The sequence below is a fragment of the Daphnia pulex genome, chromosome 12 (assembly GCF_021134715.1).
Source record: "Daphnia pulex isolate KAP4 chromosome 12, ASM2113471v1".
Taxonomy (NCBI): domain Eukaryota; kingdom Metazoa; phylum Arthropoda; class Branchiopoda; order Diplostraca; family Daphniidae; genus Daphnia; species Daphnia pulex.
In genome coordinates, this window is record NC_060028.1 from 9,771,503 (window position 1) to 9,790,266 (window position 18,764).

At 44.1% G+C, this 18,764-nt stretch overlaps 3 protein-coding genes across 7 annotated transcripts; 2 read left to right on the forward strand and 1 right to left on the reverse strand.

Annotated features, from left to right (window-relative positions):
* Nucleotides 1–1,698: 1,698 nt before the first annotated feature.
* On the forward strand, nt 1,699–9,009 carry LOC124208507 (serine/threonine-protein kinase Doa-like). Its single transcript, XM_046606264.1, has 9 exons — nt 1,699–4,435; nt 5,405–5,483; nt 5,961–6,033; nt 6,275–6,388; nt 6,529–6,619; nt 6,710–6,880; nt 7,235–7,364; nt 7,448–7,592; nt 7,655–9,009. Exons 1-9 carry the CDS (start codon nt 2,276–2,278, stop codon nt 7,953–7,955), a joined length of 3,264 nt encoding a protein of 1,087 aa, XP_046462220.1. The 5' UTR covers nt 1,699–2,275; the 3' UTR covers nt 7,956–9,009.
* Nucleotides 9,010–10,585: 1,576 nt separating this feature from the next.
* LOC124208513 (cell wall integrity and stress response component 2-like) lies at nt 10,586–17,263 on the forward strand. 5 transcript variants are annotated; one of them, XM_046606273.1, is made up of 6 exons: nt 10,627–10,841; nt 11,555–11,823; nt 11,908–12,075; nt 14,285–15,421; nt 15,632–15,780; nt 16,033–17,263. In XM_046606273.1, the coding sequence occupies exons 3-6, from the start codon at nt 12,051–12,053 to the stop codon at nt 16,144–16,146; spliced, it is 1,425 nt and encodes a 474-aa protein (XP_046462229.1). In that variant the 5' UTR covers nt 10,627–10,841; nt 11,555–11,823; nt 11,908–12,050; the 3' UTR covers nt 16,147–17,263. The 5 variants fall into 5 exon arrangements, with proteins under 5 accessions (XP_046462228.1, XP_046462230.1, XP_046462229.1 ...); XM_046606275.1 differs by having other exon boundaries at nt 10,628–10,841; nt 16,036–17,263; XM_046606276.1 differs by having other exon boundaries at nt 10,628–10,841; nt 11,688–11,823; nt 16,036–17,263.
* On the reverse strand, nt 17,132–18,555 carry LOC124208515 (glycolipid transfer protein-like). The gene is made up of 5 exons (XM_046606279.1): nt 18,233–18,555; nt 18,113–18,168; nt 17,912–18,030; nt 17,695–17,845; nt 17,132–17,625 (listed from the first exon to the last, which is right to left on the reverse strand). Exons 1-5 carry the CDS (start codon nt 18,357–18,359, stop codon nt 17,443–17,445), a joined length of 636 nt encoding a protein of 211 aa, XP_046462235.1. The 5' UTR covers nt 18,360–18,555; the 3' UTR covers nt 17,132–17,442.
* Between the last annotated feature and the right edge of the window lie 209 nt (nt 18,556–18,764).

The window sequence follows — 18,764 nt, forward strand, 5'->3', positions numbered from 1 at the left end:
AAGTTATTTATACACACTGTATGGGTATTAGTACACAGCTGGGAGGTGCACATCTCGAAATGAATTCAATTTAGTCCCACAATTTGCATTTCAATTTCTATTATAGTCCATTAATCCATTTAATTGCATTAATTCACTTTATGTCTTTTTAGAAATTGCTTTTGGTTTCATTTGAGTTATCATATTGGGTGGTTGTTTTTTTCAAGGGAGTCTGGGCAATTTTCCCAAGGTTTTCCTTGGATTTTTGTTCGTTCAAAATCTTTTTTTTCTTTAACCTTTACCTTTTTCTTTCGTTTACTTTTCCTGACCCTTCCCTCTCTGCTTTGCATCACAAAATTTGTAACTTCCAGGGGACTGGTGACAATATGGGGTTAGGGATGGTATAATATCATCAGTTAGATTTAGTTAGTTAGAGAGGATAGTGCCTCGCAGTCCTGTGTTTACACGTGCTACGATGTCTTATTTTTCATATAAAAGTTTATGCGCAACTTTAAGTAATTAGTGGTTATTACGGTTAGGGCATTATAAATAGAAAGTGGGCGGATTTCCTCAATTTTTTGTTCGTTTTAGAAAATTCTTTTATCATTTCTTTTTTCTTTTGTTTACTTTTCCCGACCCTTCCTCAACATTTTCAAATTCCATGGGACTGGTGACATTAGTTGGGGATGGTAAAATACCATTAGATTTAGTTAGTTATTGAGGGTGGTGCTTTGCAGTCGTGTGTTTACACGTGCATTTCTCTACAATGTGTTACTTTTTCATCAAAGTTGTTACGCAACTTTTTAAAAAGTCAATGTTCTAAAAGTGACTAATTTTACACGCGTTATGTGAATGGATATTGCGCCAAAGGTGATTGTAGACGGCGTGCTAATCAATCCTGGATTTCGTGGACATCTGAATCAATTTTCGGTAAGTCGTGAATCATCTGTGTTATTCAGTAGTCGGCTAGTCGCTAGCTCAAAGTTCACCGAAAAATCCCGACCATTTCCCAATGGGTTATTCCAAGTATTGCGCATTTGTTCCGAGTATTTCGGCGAACATTTTTGAAATTAATTTGTACGAACGTGGACACTTTTGACGAAATTCTGGTCGAACCCATTAGGTAACCCGCTATTACCACCAGGCTCTGGAAAAAAAAAGAAAGGGAAAGATTTGACGCCATTGGCTAATTATACTTAGCGTGTGCGTGTACTACGTGCGGAGAGAGAACTTGCGTCATCAAAACACACAAGATGGTGGTGGTCTCAGAAACGTTCCAGGACGTTCAAATTAAAAACAGGATGAAAATGAAAACAACAAAAAAGAACTCTGGGCGCATTGATACACTCTTGGGTTTCGTCTCGAAAAGATTGCGCGACTCCTTTTTCTCCCGAAAAACGATGTTGAGAGAGAAATGGAGAGAAAAACGCTTCGTGTGAGCGTTCTAATCTTAGCTCGCGGGACACCTTTCCACCGTCTTGCGACGAGATGCGCGGACCATGTTGCGTCGGGACGAGCCAGAGGGGCGGAGAGGGCGCGAGACGGGCGCGCGGGGTGGTTTTAAAATTAGAACTGGAAGAAGAAAATGAGTAAGAGTTTTTCAAGGGAGGCCAAAACACACACACAGAACAGAACAGCTAGAGATTGGGAAAAAAAATGTTTCGGTGGAGAGAGGGGGGGAACTTATATTTTCCACTGCGGAGTTGTTGCGTGTGTACACATACACACCCTCTCCCGCGGATTGCAGACTCGCTCGTCCGTTTAGGACCAGTAGCCTCTTGCTTACCGTCCCAGACACACACATACAAGACTTGCCCAGTGTATGTCTAGTCTCGACGTCGTGTCGACATCCTTGAAAGCAACTCTGAACTGAACGCGGATCGGATCGGGAGAGAAACCCAATTTTGTTGTTCGGTGCGGGACGTCTCAAAGTGTGTTGGAGAGGGGCTTCTGTTGTACAGTGGTGAATAACATATTATACCCCTCTTCAAGTGTTGGGGGGTGTATTTTTTTCTTTCTCTTTTATCTCTTCCGGAAGCCGGAAGAAGAGAATTTGTTTTGCGGGAGAAAGAGAGAGGATGTTTTGTTTTGATCCAGCCCGACTGCTGGATTCCTAAGATTTCTGGCTGTTAGGAGTAGTAGGAGGAGCTAGACGGAAGTGGTCCAATGAGGAGTGTGCTCTAGTTTCCGGAGTGGGGAAACAGACAAAATCCGTTCGCGCAAAATAAACGGACGGACCGCCATCATTTTTGCCATCGTTGGATCCCAAACTTTTTGTCCATTTCACGTTTAGAACATGTCCGCCTCCCGGCGGCGTCATTCGGAACAATTGCCGTTGCAGCTGGCGCTAGCGGATGAAGTCGTCCAAGTGCCGGGTGGCGCAATCCGCCACGACAGCAGCAATCACGGAATTCACAAACTCCATCGCTCGTCGCAGCACCAGTCTCAGCAGCAGCCGCACGGGCAGCAGCCGCTGGTGAGAACGCGCAGCTCTGCTCATTTGTTTCTTGGACAATTGACAGGAACGTGTTCCAGTCTCTTGCGCCGTCTGTCGGTCAAAGTCCGTTACTTGTCGCTCTCGCTCATCCCGGGTTCATCCGGTTCCCGTTCTGGTTCGCTGACTGGCGCCGCCGCATCCAGGCCTTGCACTCCGCCGTCCGCCAGGAACCGACCGCAATCAGCCGACCGAGTCGTCGAAGACATTGGAGCTGGGCAGCGGGTCCGTCCCAGACGTCACACCACTACCGTATGCACGGCCACGATGGATGAGTCGACACCCGTGGCCAACCACCGCCATCTCTCCTCCCACGATTCCGGAATGCTGGTCGACTACCGGACGGCCAGACATTCGCCCAGTCCCGGATCGGACAGCGAAGCCACTCCGACGCCCAGTCCGTGTACTTTCTCCATGCCGGTGGCGGCGGTGGAAGACACGCTCTACACTTCCGGCCAGCAACACCTGAGGGCTGACGATTATCCGACATTAAAAGGATCGAGTCGGCGGAGGCGGCGCCACCATCACCACAGCAGCAGTGGCAGCAGCGGTGGCAACAACAACAACAACAACAACAATCATCATCACAACCGTCATCATCAGCAGCAGCATAACCGGAAGAGTCAGACGGAAGCGTCTACAGGTCGCGATCGAACGAGTCCAGGATCGGAGGGCAAGCGGAACAGCTGCGCCACCACCGACAACGACGACGACCACCAGTTGTTGGGCGAGTCGACTACTGCAACTACTGCAACAACGCCTTTGGCACTGGACCAATGTTTTGCTCTGGGCCTAAATTTAACCACTGCGACTCCGTCCAATAAGTCGACGGATACATTTTTGGCCGCCGACCAGGAAAACGAGGAGGAGGAAGAAGACGACGAAGACGATGCTGCGGCTGTTGCCGGATCGTCTGCTGCTGCCGATCCGCAGTCTGAGCAAGTAGATAGCGAGTTGTTGACCAACAACAATACGACAGCCAATCCTTACTTTGATTGGTTTCTTTCGTGCAATTTGCAAGAGGAAAAAGCCTCGTCACTGGGCGGCTGCTCCTCCAAAGTGTCTCAGAAATCCATCCGGCCGGAAGAAGAAGACGACGACGAAGAAGAAGAAGAGGATCAACAAACGTCGCTGGAAGATTTGCCTTACCCCATTTTGCTGGACGATTGGATTTCCACGCCAGCGTGTCCGCCTTCACCTCCGCCGCCCATCCCGGAGCATCAGCACCTCCTAACAACGGGTGAGAGTTGCAGCTCAATGGATCGCGATCCATTGGCGGCCTTGCGCCATCATTCGACCTGGTTCGAAGAGTACGCCTATCCGGCTTACTCCAGCAAATCGAATCCGGCCGGTGGTGGCGCCGGAAGCAGTAGCAGTAAATCGTCGAATCGCCTGTCGGCCACCGGAACGTCGTCGGTGGGGGGCAGCAGCCGGATGATGGCCGAGAAAGCCTATCCGTACGTGTCGTCGCCGGCCACTCCGTCGCGGCACAGTAACACGAAATACCATCAAACGGCGACGCCTTCCTACCTGCTGGATCCTTACGACCTCCTTTACGACGAAACGGCTTACCAGGTGTCGGAATTGGGAGTCAAACCGCTTTCCTCTTCTTCCGGAGTCAATAAGTCGTTGATGACTTCTTCTACTTCCTCGTCTACTATCATTCCGGTGCCATTGTCTTCGTCATCCGGCAATAATAACAACGAACGCGGTGTTCATCCGGGACCCGAATCCTTTCCTGGCGTCGAGCCCGGCACGCGCCTCGGCGGTGGCGGTAGCCATGGCTACGGCCAAACAAGCAGCACGGTTGGTAGCAGCAGCAGCACGACGGCCGGTAGTAGCAAAATTCTACCTTCGTCGTCGTCATCATCATCCATCGTGGCGGCAGCAGGAGCCGGGATTGGCCAACATCATCAGCCGTCTGGAACATGTTCATCTAACGCCACCACCACCACCAGAACGGTTAGACCTGGACTGGCAGACAAAAGACCAGCGGGGCGCCCCCTTTACTTTTTCGCACATTTCCGTCTACTTCTTCTTCTTGCTCCCGCCCGGCGCATGGATCATCATCTTATATGACATTGTGTTCATACTAATCCTTAGAGACTCATCCTCCTCAACAACTCCCAGGAGCAGCCGGAATGAGCTAGGCATGTGCTATCATTTCTAATGGTATGGGGTGTGTGTGTGTGTGTGAGCTTTTGCGTGCGTGAGTGCATTTCGGCTAGAGAAAATGAAAGTAAAAAAAAAAGGGTTGGGTCTTGAAATCGGGGACAGTCGGTCCGTGCTGGATTTGTCTCTACACTGGAAGGGCCGAGAATAACACGCCATCAAATGACAAAAGATGGGGACGAATTTAGAGCATAGTTTGGACGTTTGCCCGTTCTCCAACTAACTTCACCTTGTGTGTGTGTGTGTGTGTTTTGTCTCTTGCGTGCGTGTGTAAATGACGTTTTTCCTTTTTGTTTTGATCTCAATTGTCTTTTTTTTATTTTGTTTTTATGTCGCAATCTTTATTTTTAGAGTTCATTAAAATTTATTGCATGATTTGCTGTATATAGACTGCTTCGTTTAGTCTCGTTTAAATTATAAGTAAGAAACAAAATATCAAAAATATCGAGGACGAGATCGCCATTGTCTTTGGTCTCTTTCTCCTTCCTCTATGGGTTCTTTCGTTGCTCGCGTCCGTCCATCCGCCCCCGATCCATTGAACACACGGCCACTGCCACGCGCGATTCCATTCGGGTCTTTTCGCCTCCGCCGTCGCCCCTGCCGCGCGTCCGTTCGTTCAACCACCACCACCACGATGATGATGATGATGATGAATTGTTTGCTGGTGCCTTTGGTTTCGGTGTTTCCGTTCGACTTTGATGACGACTGCCATCCCTGTGTGCCGTGCCCAATCAACCAACCAACCAACTGGGCGAATAGAGTTCCCGTGCCCCATCGGTGGAGGACGACGAAGACGGACATCTTCTTTACCGAAATGGCGACATTCTCCAGAATCGATGTTCGTTTGCCATTGCTACACACAAAACCACAACCATATTAACACTACCACACAGACAGAACAATTTTTTTTTTTTAATTCTTTATCTATTTATTTATCAATTTCAATGTAGAAAAAGTCTCGTAAAAACCAATTATCAAACCTACGAAAGAGTGGGGGTGGGGGCATTCATTTCTAGGAAACGATTTTTATTCAATTGCTTCAATTATTTTATTCTTTTTTTTTTTATTTGATTGGTTGCTTATTCCTGTTTTGATTTCAAAAAGATAATTGATTGCTGGGTTTCCCTATAATTTCATTTGAAAAAAGAGAAATCGATAGACAACTAGAATTGGCAATTGAAATCAAGTGCTCAAAACTGATTGCCCTTTGTTTGATTGAAATCGAAAAAGATTTGAAAGTGGAATCGTTAAAGTTTAAGTGGATTTTTGTCATCATTATCTTGACGTTCTTTTTGTCGTTTTGTTACAATTTCAGATCGAGTGCAGGCCACCCTGGGCGAGGGCACCTTTGGTAAAGTGGTCAAAGTCAAAGACGTGACCAAATCCAGGTATGTTCCTCTTCTTCTTTTATTTCAAAGTTATTTGCGTCATTCTTGGTTGCGTTTCTCGCATTTTGATGCATTTCGTCTAAAATTACAAGCAGTTTCGCTCTTTTTTTGTACAGCTGCAGCAGACGTGTTATTATATAGTTTACCATAATACTTAACGACCTTTTGTTTTTGGTCTTTTTTAAAAATAAAGACTTTTGTTGATGTTGTTTTTAAAATGATCCGCACAAAAAATTCACAGGGACGAGAGCTTCGCCTTAAAGATTATCAAGAATGTCGAGAAATATCGTGAGGCGGCCAAACTGGAGATCAACGTGCTGGAAAAGTTGGATCGCAAAGATCCCGAAGGCAAATTGTAAGTGGTTGGGTTGTTTTTGTTACTCAATGGCTCGTTTGAAGTTATTAAGATGTCTGGGCCGTGGAAGATTCTGCTGTTCATCTGTTATTGTATTTAAAAGAAAAAAACGTTTTTCTGGTTTCTCTTTCCTTTTGTAGCCTCTGCGTCAAGATGTTGGACTGGTTCGATTATCACGGCCACATGTGCATCGCCTTTGAAATGCTTGGCCTTTCCGTCTTTGATTTCCTGGTCAGTTTTCGCAATTTGTTAAATTGTATTTTGGCTTTCCAATTTCTCCAACTTTCTAATCGAATTGGATCGAATTTGATGAAATAACAGAAGGACAACAACTACCAGCCGTACTCGTTGGATCAGGTGCGTCACATTGGCTACCAGTTGTCGTACGCCGTTCGATTCCTGCACGACAACAAGTTGACCCATACGGACTTGAAGCCCGAAAACATTCTCTTTGTCGACTCGGACTTTGACATCTCCTACAACCCCAAAAAGGTGATCCAAGCGAATATCTCTAATTTCTCGGTCAAACAATTGACGACGAGTGACGGATTGCACATTTCTAATCGAAAGAGATGGAATCTCCTTTTATTGTGCAAAATAAAAAATCCCTCGGTGCTGCTATAAGGCGTCGTGACGGCGACGGCCCTGATTCTCCAATCTTTTTTGGCTCTCGTCCCGGCGACGCCATTCACCTTCACTTTTTATTTCATTGGGTCGTTTCGTTGTTTTCTATCGGGCCACTCGGCGACTCTTTTTCTTCTTTTCACTTGGGTTATTATTACGACGCTTTATGCAATTTCTTTCTTTCTTTCGTTCTTTGTGTGTTTTACCTTGGCTGGAAAACAGAAAAGGGATTACAGGCGAGTGAAAAGGACGGACGTGCGACTGATTGATTTCGGCAGCGCCACTTTCGACCACGAACATCACAGCACCATCGTCTCGACCCGCCACTACCGCGCACCCGAAGTCATTCTCGGTAAGACACAATGATGTCATGTGCCACAATCAAAAGATCAAATAATAATTAACGACTGCCATTGGTTGCTGCTGTACGTGTAGAATTGGGCTGGGCGCAGCCGTGCGATGTCTGGTCGGTTGGCTGCATCCTCTTTGAACTTTACTTGGGCGTGACCCTCTTTCAGACCCACGATAATCGGGAACATTTGGCCATGATGGAGCGCATTCTCGGCCCCATCCCCTACAGGTATGGTTCAGCTGCTGCTTGACACTTTGCTTGATTTAAAATTCGTTTGTCGTTTGATGCAGAATGGGAAGGAAGACCAAGACCAAGTATTTCTACCACGGCCGGTTGGACTGGGACGAAAAGAGTTCGGCCGGTCGGTACGTCCGTGAAAACTGCAAGCCGCTGAAACGCTATCAAGTGTCGGATGAAGAGGACCACGTCCTCCTCTTTGACTTGATCCAGCGGATGCTCGAGTACGAGCCGTCGCAGCGGATCGCCTTGACGGAAGCTCTCAAACATCCGTTCTTCGACAAGATCGCGCCTCACCTTCGCCTAGGAGCCGACCGAGTGGACCGTGAACGCAGTCATTCGCTCTCCAGATGACTGACGATGTCATCCGTGTGATGTGGAGAATTTATTAAATTGAAAATTGCATTGAATAATTGCCCCCCTTATTGAACTTTTCTCTTATTTCCTACACGCCCCTCCTCCCGCCCCTTTAGCCCATCACTCCGCCTAACTTCTTCTAAATACCAACTCCGTTTTTTACTATTTTTCGTTCTCCAATTTGTCTCTTGTTACTCACAGGCAGGCCGGACACAGGGGATTGGGATACAGTTAAACAAAACAAAAAGAGAATGTCGGAAGAGTCTCCCAATGTTTCGGTTGGCAAAAAGACAAAAAAGAGACAACTGAATTGTTTATTCCTTTTTTGGAACCCTGACCGCCCCCATACAATTTTGTTTAGGAAAACTTTTGTTTCTGTTTTTTTTTTTTTTCAACTTTCGCTGAAATGTTTCGGCCACGAGATGATACGCGGTGAAACACGATGCGATTGTGTTTGTTTGTGTGTGTAAAAGCCCTGACAAGCCAAGCGCGACAATTAAGGACATCAAATGGAATTGGTGATTGAGAGAGATTCAAATCTGCTCCTCGTCGTCTCTTGCTGATGTTGTTGCCGTTCGTGTGGGAATAGAAAAGAACGTGACAGTCTCCTCCTCGTCGTCGATCCTCTCCTTCTGCCCCTACTCCACACATCCATCGTAAATATAAAAACTATTAAAGGAAATATTTGAATTGACATCTTTCACAAGTCCCAACTCTACAACTACTAGATGATTCCCACTTTGCGAATTTCTTTTTCCTTTCTTGCCAGTCCTTGATTTAGTCATGAACTGTAGCTAATTATCAAACGCCACTTCCAATTTTGTTTTTTGTTTTCTCTTTGGTTCTGTCACTTCTGTGCCGGACAGCCGTGATGTTCGCTTGACGATCTACGTTTTTTCCTTATTATTATAATTCTTCTTATTTTTTTTTTTTATTTGTTTGTGTGTGTCACATCACCTTTACAAACTCCCCCCCCCCATGTGTTTCCTCGTCGACGACTATGAATAATAATTGAGTAAACATTTGATGAATAAATACATGGAAAACCGAATTATGAATTTGCTCTTTCTTTGCAGACCTCGGCCTAGTTGACGTCACCAGCGCTCGGTCATTGGAACAAACAGCCCCAAAGGTAAAAGCACACGCTATATGCTAAGCCGCCGAAAACAAATGTTTTTCTTTGGTTCAATTTCCAGAAGTTGCAGCGGCGGAAGAAGAAACAACTTTTTTTTTTCCAACCTGATGACCATCGTTTTCCTTTAAAAAGTTTAAGGTCAAAACAGGACTTTCTCGCGGGCTTCAACTCGTTTCGACATGTAATAACTAATATTCACACGCGGAATATTTTTGGGAAGAAAAAGAAAAGAAAAGAAACATCATCTTGGTTTTCACGAACTCTTGACAACGACGATAATGATGACTCGTTTGTACTGCGTGATTCTCCGCTGTATAGAGAAACAGAAAGACCTTGGTGTTGTCCAGGTGCACCGAGTCTAAAGAAGTCAAACGGAATGTACCGAAAGGATATTTAAGGAGTTCGTTTGGTGGGTATTTTTTGTTATTTTCACTATCAGCTTAACTTGAATTTATTCATTTGTGTAGCAACAACTTTTCTCTATTATTCCGTGTCCTTGCCAGCGTGTTGGCCAAAGAAAGAACTTGTAATATCCAAGGTATCAACGTCATGTACGACCGGCGATGATTCAACGCACTGTCGGATTAATCATACGTACATATATATATCCGCAAGGTTATTATTCATTTAAGAGAATTGCGTACACACAGGGGGAAAATGAGATTCAGCGACATTTGGTTTACGTCGGTTTCGCCATGAAATTATTACGAGACCAACATGGAGATAATATCCGTCGCGGTTGCGAAATAATAAATGTGACTGAATACTTGGGTGGAGTCATTAATCTTTTCCTTCCTGGCGGTGATATGGCGCAACGACAAAGGAGAAGATGGATTCTTTGACAACTCTCGTCATCATTATATGTTACGATGGGCAGCTGTGATTTGAGTGAGGGGAAAAAAGGAAGAAAACTGGCCAACAAGGAAACAGAGCGTAGTGGCATCGGTACACAAAGGAGACATTTCTCTCACGACAGCAAGAGAAGAGTGGCGTCTTTCTTCTTTTGTGTGTGTGCGGATCCGTTATCGATCTGGATGATCGTCACGAGAAAAACCTTAAAGAGAAGAAAATCGTTTCGCTGACAGACGGACGGAAACATCTGCAATCATTTCAATTTAGTCTCCTTGCGTCTGTCTCCTACTTATCTCAAGTGAAATAATCGAATTCTAAATTAAAGATTGATGATGGGTGCTGCGCACCGCAAGGCCCGACGACCACCCACGAAACATCGTTAGTCTCGTTAACTTGGGAATTGATGGATTCAACAATGAACTCCCATCAAGACGTTGACACACTAGAATTCCGGCCATGGGGCCAAGGTCATTTGTATTATTCTGTTTTTTTTTTTTTACTGTGTCGCGACGAGCGTGATTAGAAATTCAATCGCTGAAAGATAAATGTTGTTCGTGCGCAATTTTGAACGAGCTTCAAAATCGACCGCTAGATGCCAGCGCCGAGCCTCTTATCCCAAAATCGATGGACTGCACACACATGGGGGGCCTCGACCGAATCGAGTCCTTGCTTGCCTTGCCATGCCAGTGTTTCCGTCAACTTGTCCCTATGCAGTCGAGTTTTAATCCATTCTGGTATAATACACATAAAGCAGACTCTCTCTCTCTATCCCAGTGTGCGTGCTTAGACATAATAGATTGTGCGGCCTGTTTGAACCAAAACAACAAGCTGATTGACTGACGTCCGGTACTTGTGGCCAAAGAACAGGAAAAAGCGAAACCAAAATTGAAATAAAAGTAAGTCAGTCTACCGTCAATGTAATTCCTGTCGACATGTAATGGAATGAAACGATACAATTTTTCCTCGTGCTTATCAGCCAGAACATATTTTTGAGAAGTTTTCCACGTATGCATAGACAGAGTGTGGAATGTGCAAGAGGGGGCTGTGTGTGCATTTTGTTCTTCCACCTGCCCTTTTTCCCCTCACCTTTTGGGTTTACTTTCTTGTGGTAACCTTGGCAACCTTGTGAGCAAGAGGGGAGAGACCAAGAGAAACCTTTTTTCCCTGTGTGCATTTTCTCTCTTGAAGAATTGAGTAGAGACGTCATGAACCATATAAAAGGCAAGGAATTGGCAGAGGGGGGGAGAACGCGTAATTGGATCGTCGAATCGAGCATGCGCCGTGACTGAACGAACTCTACTCCCCACCCATCTGTTTTTCTTCGGATTTGGTTGCGTCTTCGAACGTTATTTCCTAACCCGAAAAACGAGAGGCCTTACAACGTATGTGCCAAAGAGATATCGATTAGTGACGATCACTAATTTAGCCCTGTGTACACACACACACACACCCACACCGCAGCCCCAGACTCGGTAGATGTTGCAATAGTCCAAAAGTCAGGGGAGCGTGAACGGGAAGTCGACACAGCGCACGCATCGAGTCACGCGTCTATTATTTTCTCCTGTATTTTATGTTTTTATATGTGTGTGTGTGTGTATACGTTACGTAGAGAGAGCCTTGGTAACTACCAACGACAGTTGCTCTACCCTTGGTCGACGCCAGGTGGTCCGAGGAGAAGAAAAATACTGGGCAGAGAAACCATCCAAAGCCTCCTTCTCTTTTCTGCTCATATCTTTTAACAGACTACGACTCTTGTTGCCCAGTGTGTAGCGTGACTCAGCCGTGGCGAGTAACCGGCGTCAGCAGCAGCCCCCCAAACATTTCGGTCGTGTGAACTAATCGCATCTTTCAATCAAAAATAAACGTTTCATTGTTATTGTTAGTAGTCTCTCTCTCTATTTTAACGTGTGCTTCTTTTGTTCTAACTGCTCGCTTTTGTTGTTTATTCTTTTGTTATGATAGTGTCGGATTTCGACGGAATGGCACGCGACGACTAAAAAAGAAGAATCCTCTCAACTGCTTTCCTTGGTAACTTTGGGAAATGATCCCAGCAGGACGACGACTATCGACGCTATTCTGAAGATCCTGGAGATTATTCGGAATCCATGGAACTTGGAATAGTCTTTCTCTGTAAGTTGATTCTCGTTTATCTCTTGAACACTCTTAAGAAAACATTTTTGCGGGTAGAAAACTTTCAACGATCTCTGCTTACCGTCCGAAACTTTTTATTATTAAACTTGGAAAAATTTTATAAGGCAATGATGAAATTTTTTCTTTTTTTGTCTGTGGGGTGTTTCCGCCGGAAAAACGATTTCGGCTCGCTTGAAAAGATCCTCCAAACGTCGTGAAGGGGAAAGCAGCTCGACGTTTTCCGCCAATAGTTTCTCGTTTAAGCGAAAAAAGCTTATAGCGTCGTCGTAATGATCTCGGTTGACGTCGTTGGTGTGTTTTTTACTGGACATTTTACCCCCACCAAAAGTTATAAATAATAGTAACACACACACGATCAAGAGCGAGGGGGGGGAAATCCACTGCGACACGCAGCTGTTTTTGTTGTAGTTAGTTGGATCTTAATTCTCATCTAATGGAGACGGACAGCTGTGAAACAAACTGAACAAACGGCCACTTGGCGTTGACATGTGGCGGTGAGTTTCGACTGTCATCTCTTTCACTTAAAAGCTCTTTAAAAAGTAAAGAAAGAAGACAAAGAAATTGTTTCAAATGGTCGTTAAAAGTAAAGAAACATCGTCAGTTGCTCACCACAAACAGGCACCCGACCGAGTTTATAAAAGAAGAAAAAAAGGGGGGAGAGAAAAAGATATACATTTAATACTTCAAAAGAGAGAGATCCGCTCGGTTTGGCAAGTGGGATGCGCCCGGAACGGCCCTATATAGACTCGCCATCCACCAGCCTACACACACTACAAACAGTTGCTCCATCGTTGGCCAGTCACGCCCCGTTCGTTTTCTGTAGCCGTAATTGGATTTCGGGAGTGTCTGGACCAAGCCAAAAAGACAAGTTTTTCTTCTTCTTGGACGGAATTCCGCACGGCGGTTTTCAACCGATCTCCTTGGTGTCGTTCTCGGGCAATTGCGGATCAAAAATAACAATCGAATATTACAGTAATCATCTCCTCCGTGAATAAGGCTTCCTATTAAAGTTACAACAGGGTCGCCCAGTCGAAAATGATGTTATAAAAAAGTGTAATCACAAGAATCCTGGAAGTGTTATACTACCTGATCCCAAGGACGGTCGCGCAATTGTTTTCGTTGGCCATTTTTGGGGTATCAACACGTTCCGGATTATCCCTTGCGTCAAGGGCATTTACATGTGTTAACATCAAGGGCATAAACATTTTTGTTCTGTCCTTCTCTCGGTTGAATAAGGTGCAAAACTACCATCGTGTACTTTTATAGGCAAATGACCTGCCGGGGCTTTTTAGCAGGCTCCCTTTTTTGATTTTCTAACTCGATTAGCAGCACTCTTGGCAACTAAAGCCCAAATGATGGAATACACGTACGTATGTATCTACGCTGCGAAAACCTCCAGGCAACAACAAGTAGAGAGGCTTTATTTTTCATTTCAATCAAAAACATTTTAAAAGGCCTCTCTGACATAACCGCAGGGTTCTTCACGTCCGTCTTTGTCTAGAAACTTGAAGCTCTTTGAAGACTAGCGAGAAGTTGAGATCACGTTTCGGCGCCGCTATCCAACAACAGCGACGCTTAGGTTTCAGGTATAAAAACATTGGGAAAAAAACAAGATTCAAGGTCTTCTCTTGACGAACGAAAATAATGAGGGGCTTTCCAATTAATTGGCAGTGACATTGATTGGATTCGATCACCTCTTAGCCTAGGTCCCTTGAGCCATCTCGAATGAATGATTTTGTTATTTGAGCTCTACTACTAGTAGGGAAAAGAAGAGGTTGCCATGGTGACGTTTAATTCCTCGTATTCAGCCAAGCCTACCGTCGCCTAAAACTCTATTGTCTCCCATTTCCAAGAATAGGATCAGTTCAGTTTAGTTTTTCATCGATTTTGGAAGAGTTTCTAAATCGCCTAATAATAGTTTGAGTGTATATAGTACGTAGAAAGCTTATCATCAAGATTCATGAGGATTTCACACGGTTGTTAAGTCGTTCCACGGTGGAAGTATAGTGTATCGCATTTAGGAGAAAAATTAGAGAAAATGTCAAGACGACGACGAAGGGAAAACTAAAAAAAAGTAGAACCACAAAATTGGACGCCGTAGTAGATTAACCGGTCTGATGATCTGCTATAATTTTTTGTTATTGTATTTTTCAAAATTTTCTAATGAACAATTATTTTGTCATTGTAGACTCGTTGCTGCTTGTCACAGCGAGATCACAACCGGCTCTAAGCGGTTCAACGCATCGTGACGAATGGCCTGAATCGCCACCGCTGGCTGCTGGGCCAAATGAAGAACGGATCGATCCGTTGATGAGAGGCCGCGACGAAAACCCCGTAATAACGTCATCCGCTCTTGAAGAACAATTGAAGAATGACGCAAATTCAGTCAGCGTGTCTGACGTAACTCGCGTCCATCGGACCATTTCAGATGTGACAGGAAGAGGAAAGCGACGATGGAAGAAACGAGCCGCGGAAATCCTAGTCGGCACGAGCGTCAAACATCAGGTGGCCGGCGTATCCTCGGCCATTTTGCCGCCGGAAACGTCCACGCAGCCGCCACCACCACCAGTGACGTCCGTGTCTAATTCGACCCATGTCCCCGATTCATCATCGCAGACTGCGGAGGAGTCCGTCGAGCCCAGCAGCTCTGAACCTGCGACAACTTATTTCCTATCATCCAGCACTCCTAGCACTCCCACTACATTGATGGAAACCACTGCATCCGTCACCGGTGTCGACCTCCCCTTATCGTCGTCGTCCATTCAACCCGAGCTACAAGATGAATCGGTCCAGTCATATCAGACCGTTTCAACTTCTGCTCAGAGTTCGACAACAACTACATCAACTACTACACCAGCCAACAGCAATGCGGATGAATATGTTGCGGACGATGCGTCGAGTAGTTCGTCGACGACGGACGCCAATTTGGACGACGAAGAGACTACAATAGTCACAGATCAAATTACCATTTCGCCATCGCCGATTCAGCATCCGGAAATGGAATCTGAACATGCCAACACTTGGCCCGCTTTGATGGACCAAGTTAATAACCATCCGACGACGACGACTAGTCCCGACACTTCAGCCCGACCGTTGCTAGCCGTGTCATCTGTCGTGGCCGTTGGACGGGCCCTGTCACAAGAAGAAAGCGTTCCATGGCCGGAAGCCAAGTCGACGAAAGTGATTGGCACAATCATCGAAGACATTCACGGACCTTTCAGCGATGGCGTTTCCTCCGTCAGCACCATCAGCCCGGATGTCCTTACTAGCAGTGGAATCGCTGCCATCGTCATGTGCATTTTCCTGGTTCTGGTGACTACAGCCGGTGAGTCAAATTTTCAGGCGATACAAGAAAAAAGAAAAATACAAAATCGTTAGGATTTGATGGCTGCGTCAGGTGGCCAAGCGCAGCCGGTTTTATATTAAAAAAACAAGTAGAGAATCCATTTTTCTGTTGTTGTGGGGAGCCATATCAAGGCGGATAAATACGAATAAGACTAATGTGAGAGCCTTCCTTTCTTTGTTGTGACGACAGGTGCCAGTGGATATTGGTGGTACCGTCGGCGTTACCTGCTGAACCGTCCCGAAACGCTGAGCGAACGCTACGCTCCGTCCGAGACGGGCCTGGGGGCTGCCGACGACATTTTCCGCGTCGGATACGTCCATTCTCCCGAACTTCCGAGGGTATGTTTTGAATGAAAGGAAAAAAAAGAAAAATCCTTATAATTAATTTAGTCTCTGATTTTCTTACACGCCGCCGCTGCGGTCGTTCAACTGTTCTTTTTCTTTTTGCAATCGAAAATTAGTTTTTTTTTTGTTTCTTTCCGTGACTTGATTGGCAACTGTGGAAACCGAAACGGTGACGACGAGGTTCTTTTCATCTTACACAAACTCATGGCCTACTTTTCTCTCTCTTTCTCTCGTCCCACTGAATAGCAGGACAGTTCAGAAGAGATGTATTCCCTCGATAATGACTCCTTCTTGACGAGCCTGGAAGCCATGACGATTCCTACCTACTGGACCGAGACCATCAAACATACTAAACTATAATAAAGTTAGTTAGCCCCTATTTTATTCTTCGCCTTGGAGCTGCATTTCACTGGAAATTGGCCTACTACAGACACGACAGTCATGGGAAGGAAGAACAAATCTTTTGTGTTTCAAACCACAATCGAGTTACATTCCGACGGTTGGGCAACACATATAGACATAGCAGCCGAGTGATGACTTCGCGTATATTCATATTATATATATATATACTGAGCGTATTGATTATTGTGTCGAGCGGTGTGTGTGTGTGTGTAGTGTAGTGTGCGAGTGTGTAGAGAGGAAAAAACGGGACAGGCACAATTTATATGGTGCGCACGTTAGAGATGCCTGCCCAAGTTATATACGTACTACGTCAGTGTACCGGATGAGTTGTGCTGTGTTAACTGTAGACGTATCATCAGCAGCATCACCATTCCAGAGACTTTAAAAGAGTTACTTTTTAATGCGATTCCATCCGAGTTGTAGTACATTCCTACTACTTTTCTTAACCTGTTTGGCCTGAAAAAGAAATTAGGAACAAGTTTACTCTATCCTGCCCACATAATACCGTAAGTAATTATTTAGTAGAGGTATATTTATACTTAAGTCTAATCATATTTCATTTGAAAATGAAAAATTTTAAAATTTGATTTCGTGTGTCTTAAACAAAAAATTATACTTTTGACTCGACTATAAACATACGGGTTGGGTAAAAAAAACGTAATGGGGTCATTCTTGATGACGATAGGAGAAGAAAAAAAATTCCGTCTTTTATTGTTATTGGGGAATTTACCGACTCCCGTTTCCCCTTCTCGGATGTTCCGAGTAATAAACTTTTACCTAATAGACCCTGGGTAGGAAAATGTTTATTTTTCGGCTGAAAAATTCTCGTTTATGTATACAATATATATATTTACATATAAACATAATATTAACCTAATCGCTCACCCCATTTATTTTGTTTTTTAACATTGTTTTCGGTGTGTCTGTACCGTATTTTTGTTTCTTTTGAATCTGTGGTCCCTCATCTTATAACCGCGCGCGTCTCCTGATCTCGTTCTCTGAATTGTTTCGTTTTCTTTCCCGATTAAATTCTTTTGTAACCCGCAATACACTTGTACGCATATCGATCAAATAATATTCCGTGTCCCCGTTGTATGCTTTAAACAACTTGAAAGTAAAAACATTTATTCATTTTGTGTTAGTGCTGAAGGCTACACAGGAACTCTTTGTTGAAAATGATTTAAAAAATCTTTTAAGAAAATAGGAACTTTGCAAAAGGTAAAATGATACAATTGGACATCAGCTCAGAATAACCTATACTTTAACGTCTAAATTCAAATTGTACGTTACGTACAACCGGTTTATAATGGCCACGTTTTTCTTCAAGTTGACAAGAACTTCTTCCATTTGTGCCAGTACGATGGATTCCATGTCCGTTTTCCCGAGGGCTAGGCTCAGTAACAGATCTCGCCTCCAAGGGCAAGCCCTAGAGACAAGCTGCCGTGCAACAAATGCACAATGTAAGGTTAAAAAGAGTCTGACATGTAAAAAAGGACAAGGACTTGCATTGAATATTTGTTGAACCATCCAGCCATGGTATTTTTTTAGTGTCTTCTCATATGCTTGGAGACAAAGGGGCCTCAAATCCTCATTAGCTGTTCCATTCTTGCTGTCACATACAATATCATCAATGAATACCATGGTGAACTCAAGAGCTCTGCAAGGATACAAAGTACGAGTTAGTAAGGTGTTTTCAACGTATTTTAGTTAAGTATTATAGCACCGTTTTAACCAAAGCAGTGCATCAATGGCAATGGACTCTGTTGAATTAGCCTCTAGTAAAATTATATCATTCACATAGACCACTTTCCCAGGGTTATCTTCTATAAACTTTCTCAGTTTCTACAAAAAGAAAATGTCAAAACGGTAAAATTAGAGAGAGGAACTGTATTCTAGAAAACAGAAGTAATTAGGTTTAATTTACCTTGACATTTCCTGCTATGTCTGACTGAACAGGAGTAAAAACAGTTCCTAGAATCCCTGTATGTGAGCATTAAGACAGTTAATTTTCTATACTAACCAAAAAGTTGCATGTTTGGAAAACCAAAAAAGTTGGCAAGGTGGGTAGAAGCCAATAAAAATTCATCGGCGCTGATTTTTTCATCCTCGGTGGGTCCAGGAAAAGGAGAATTAGATTGAGTGAAAAAAGTCTCAGATTTGACATCAGCCATTGTGTTTAAATATTTAAAAGGACTATGTGATCGTGAATATTGTGTTCCTATGTGCTTGAAAATACTATGTTCTCTGATAAGCTCACTTCCGGCATTTACTAGGCAGGAAATAATCAGCGCGTCTAATCTTTGTTTTTGTTTTTGTAATAAGCAACTAAAGGTTTTTGAAGTTGCCCCAATTCCCAAGTGAAAAAATGTTTTCATAACGAACTTGAGGCGTTGCCAAACAAAAAATGTGTGAAATTAAAATTTTTAAGACCAGTTTTAATTTCCTTGTTCTTACAATTAAATTCGGTTGTAATATTAATTATACTGCTTAAATGTGAAATTAAGATCCATTTCAAATGTTGATTGCCCAATAGATTAAAGAATATGACCAATAAAGTCATCAGAGGGAATCTCCTG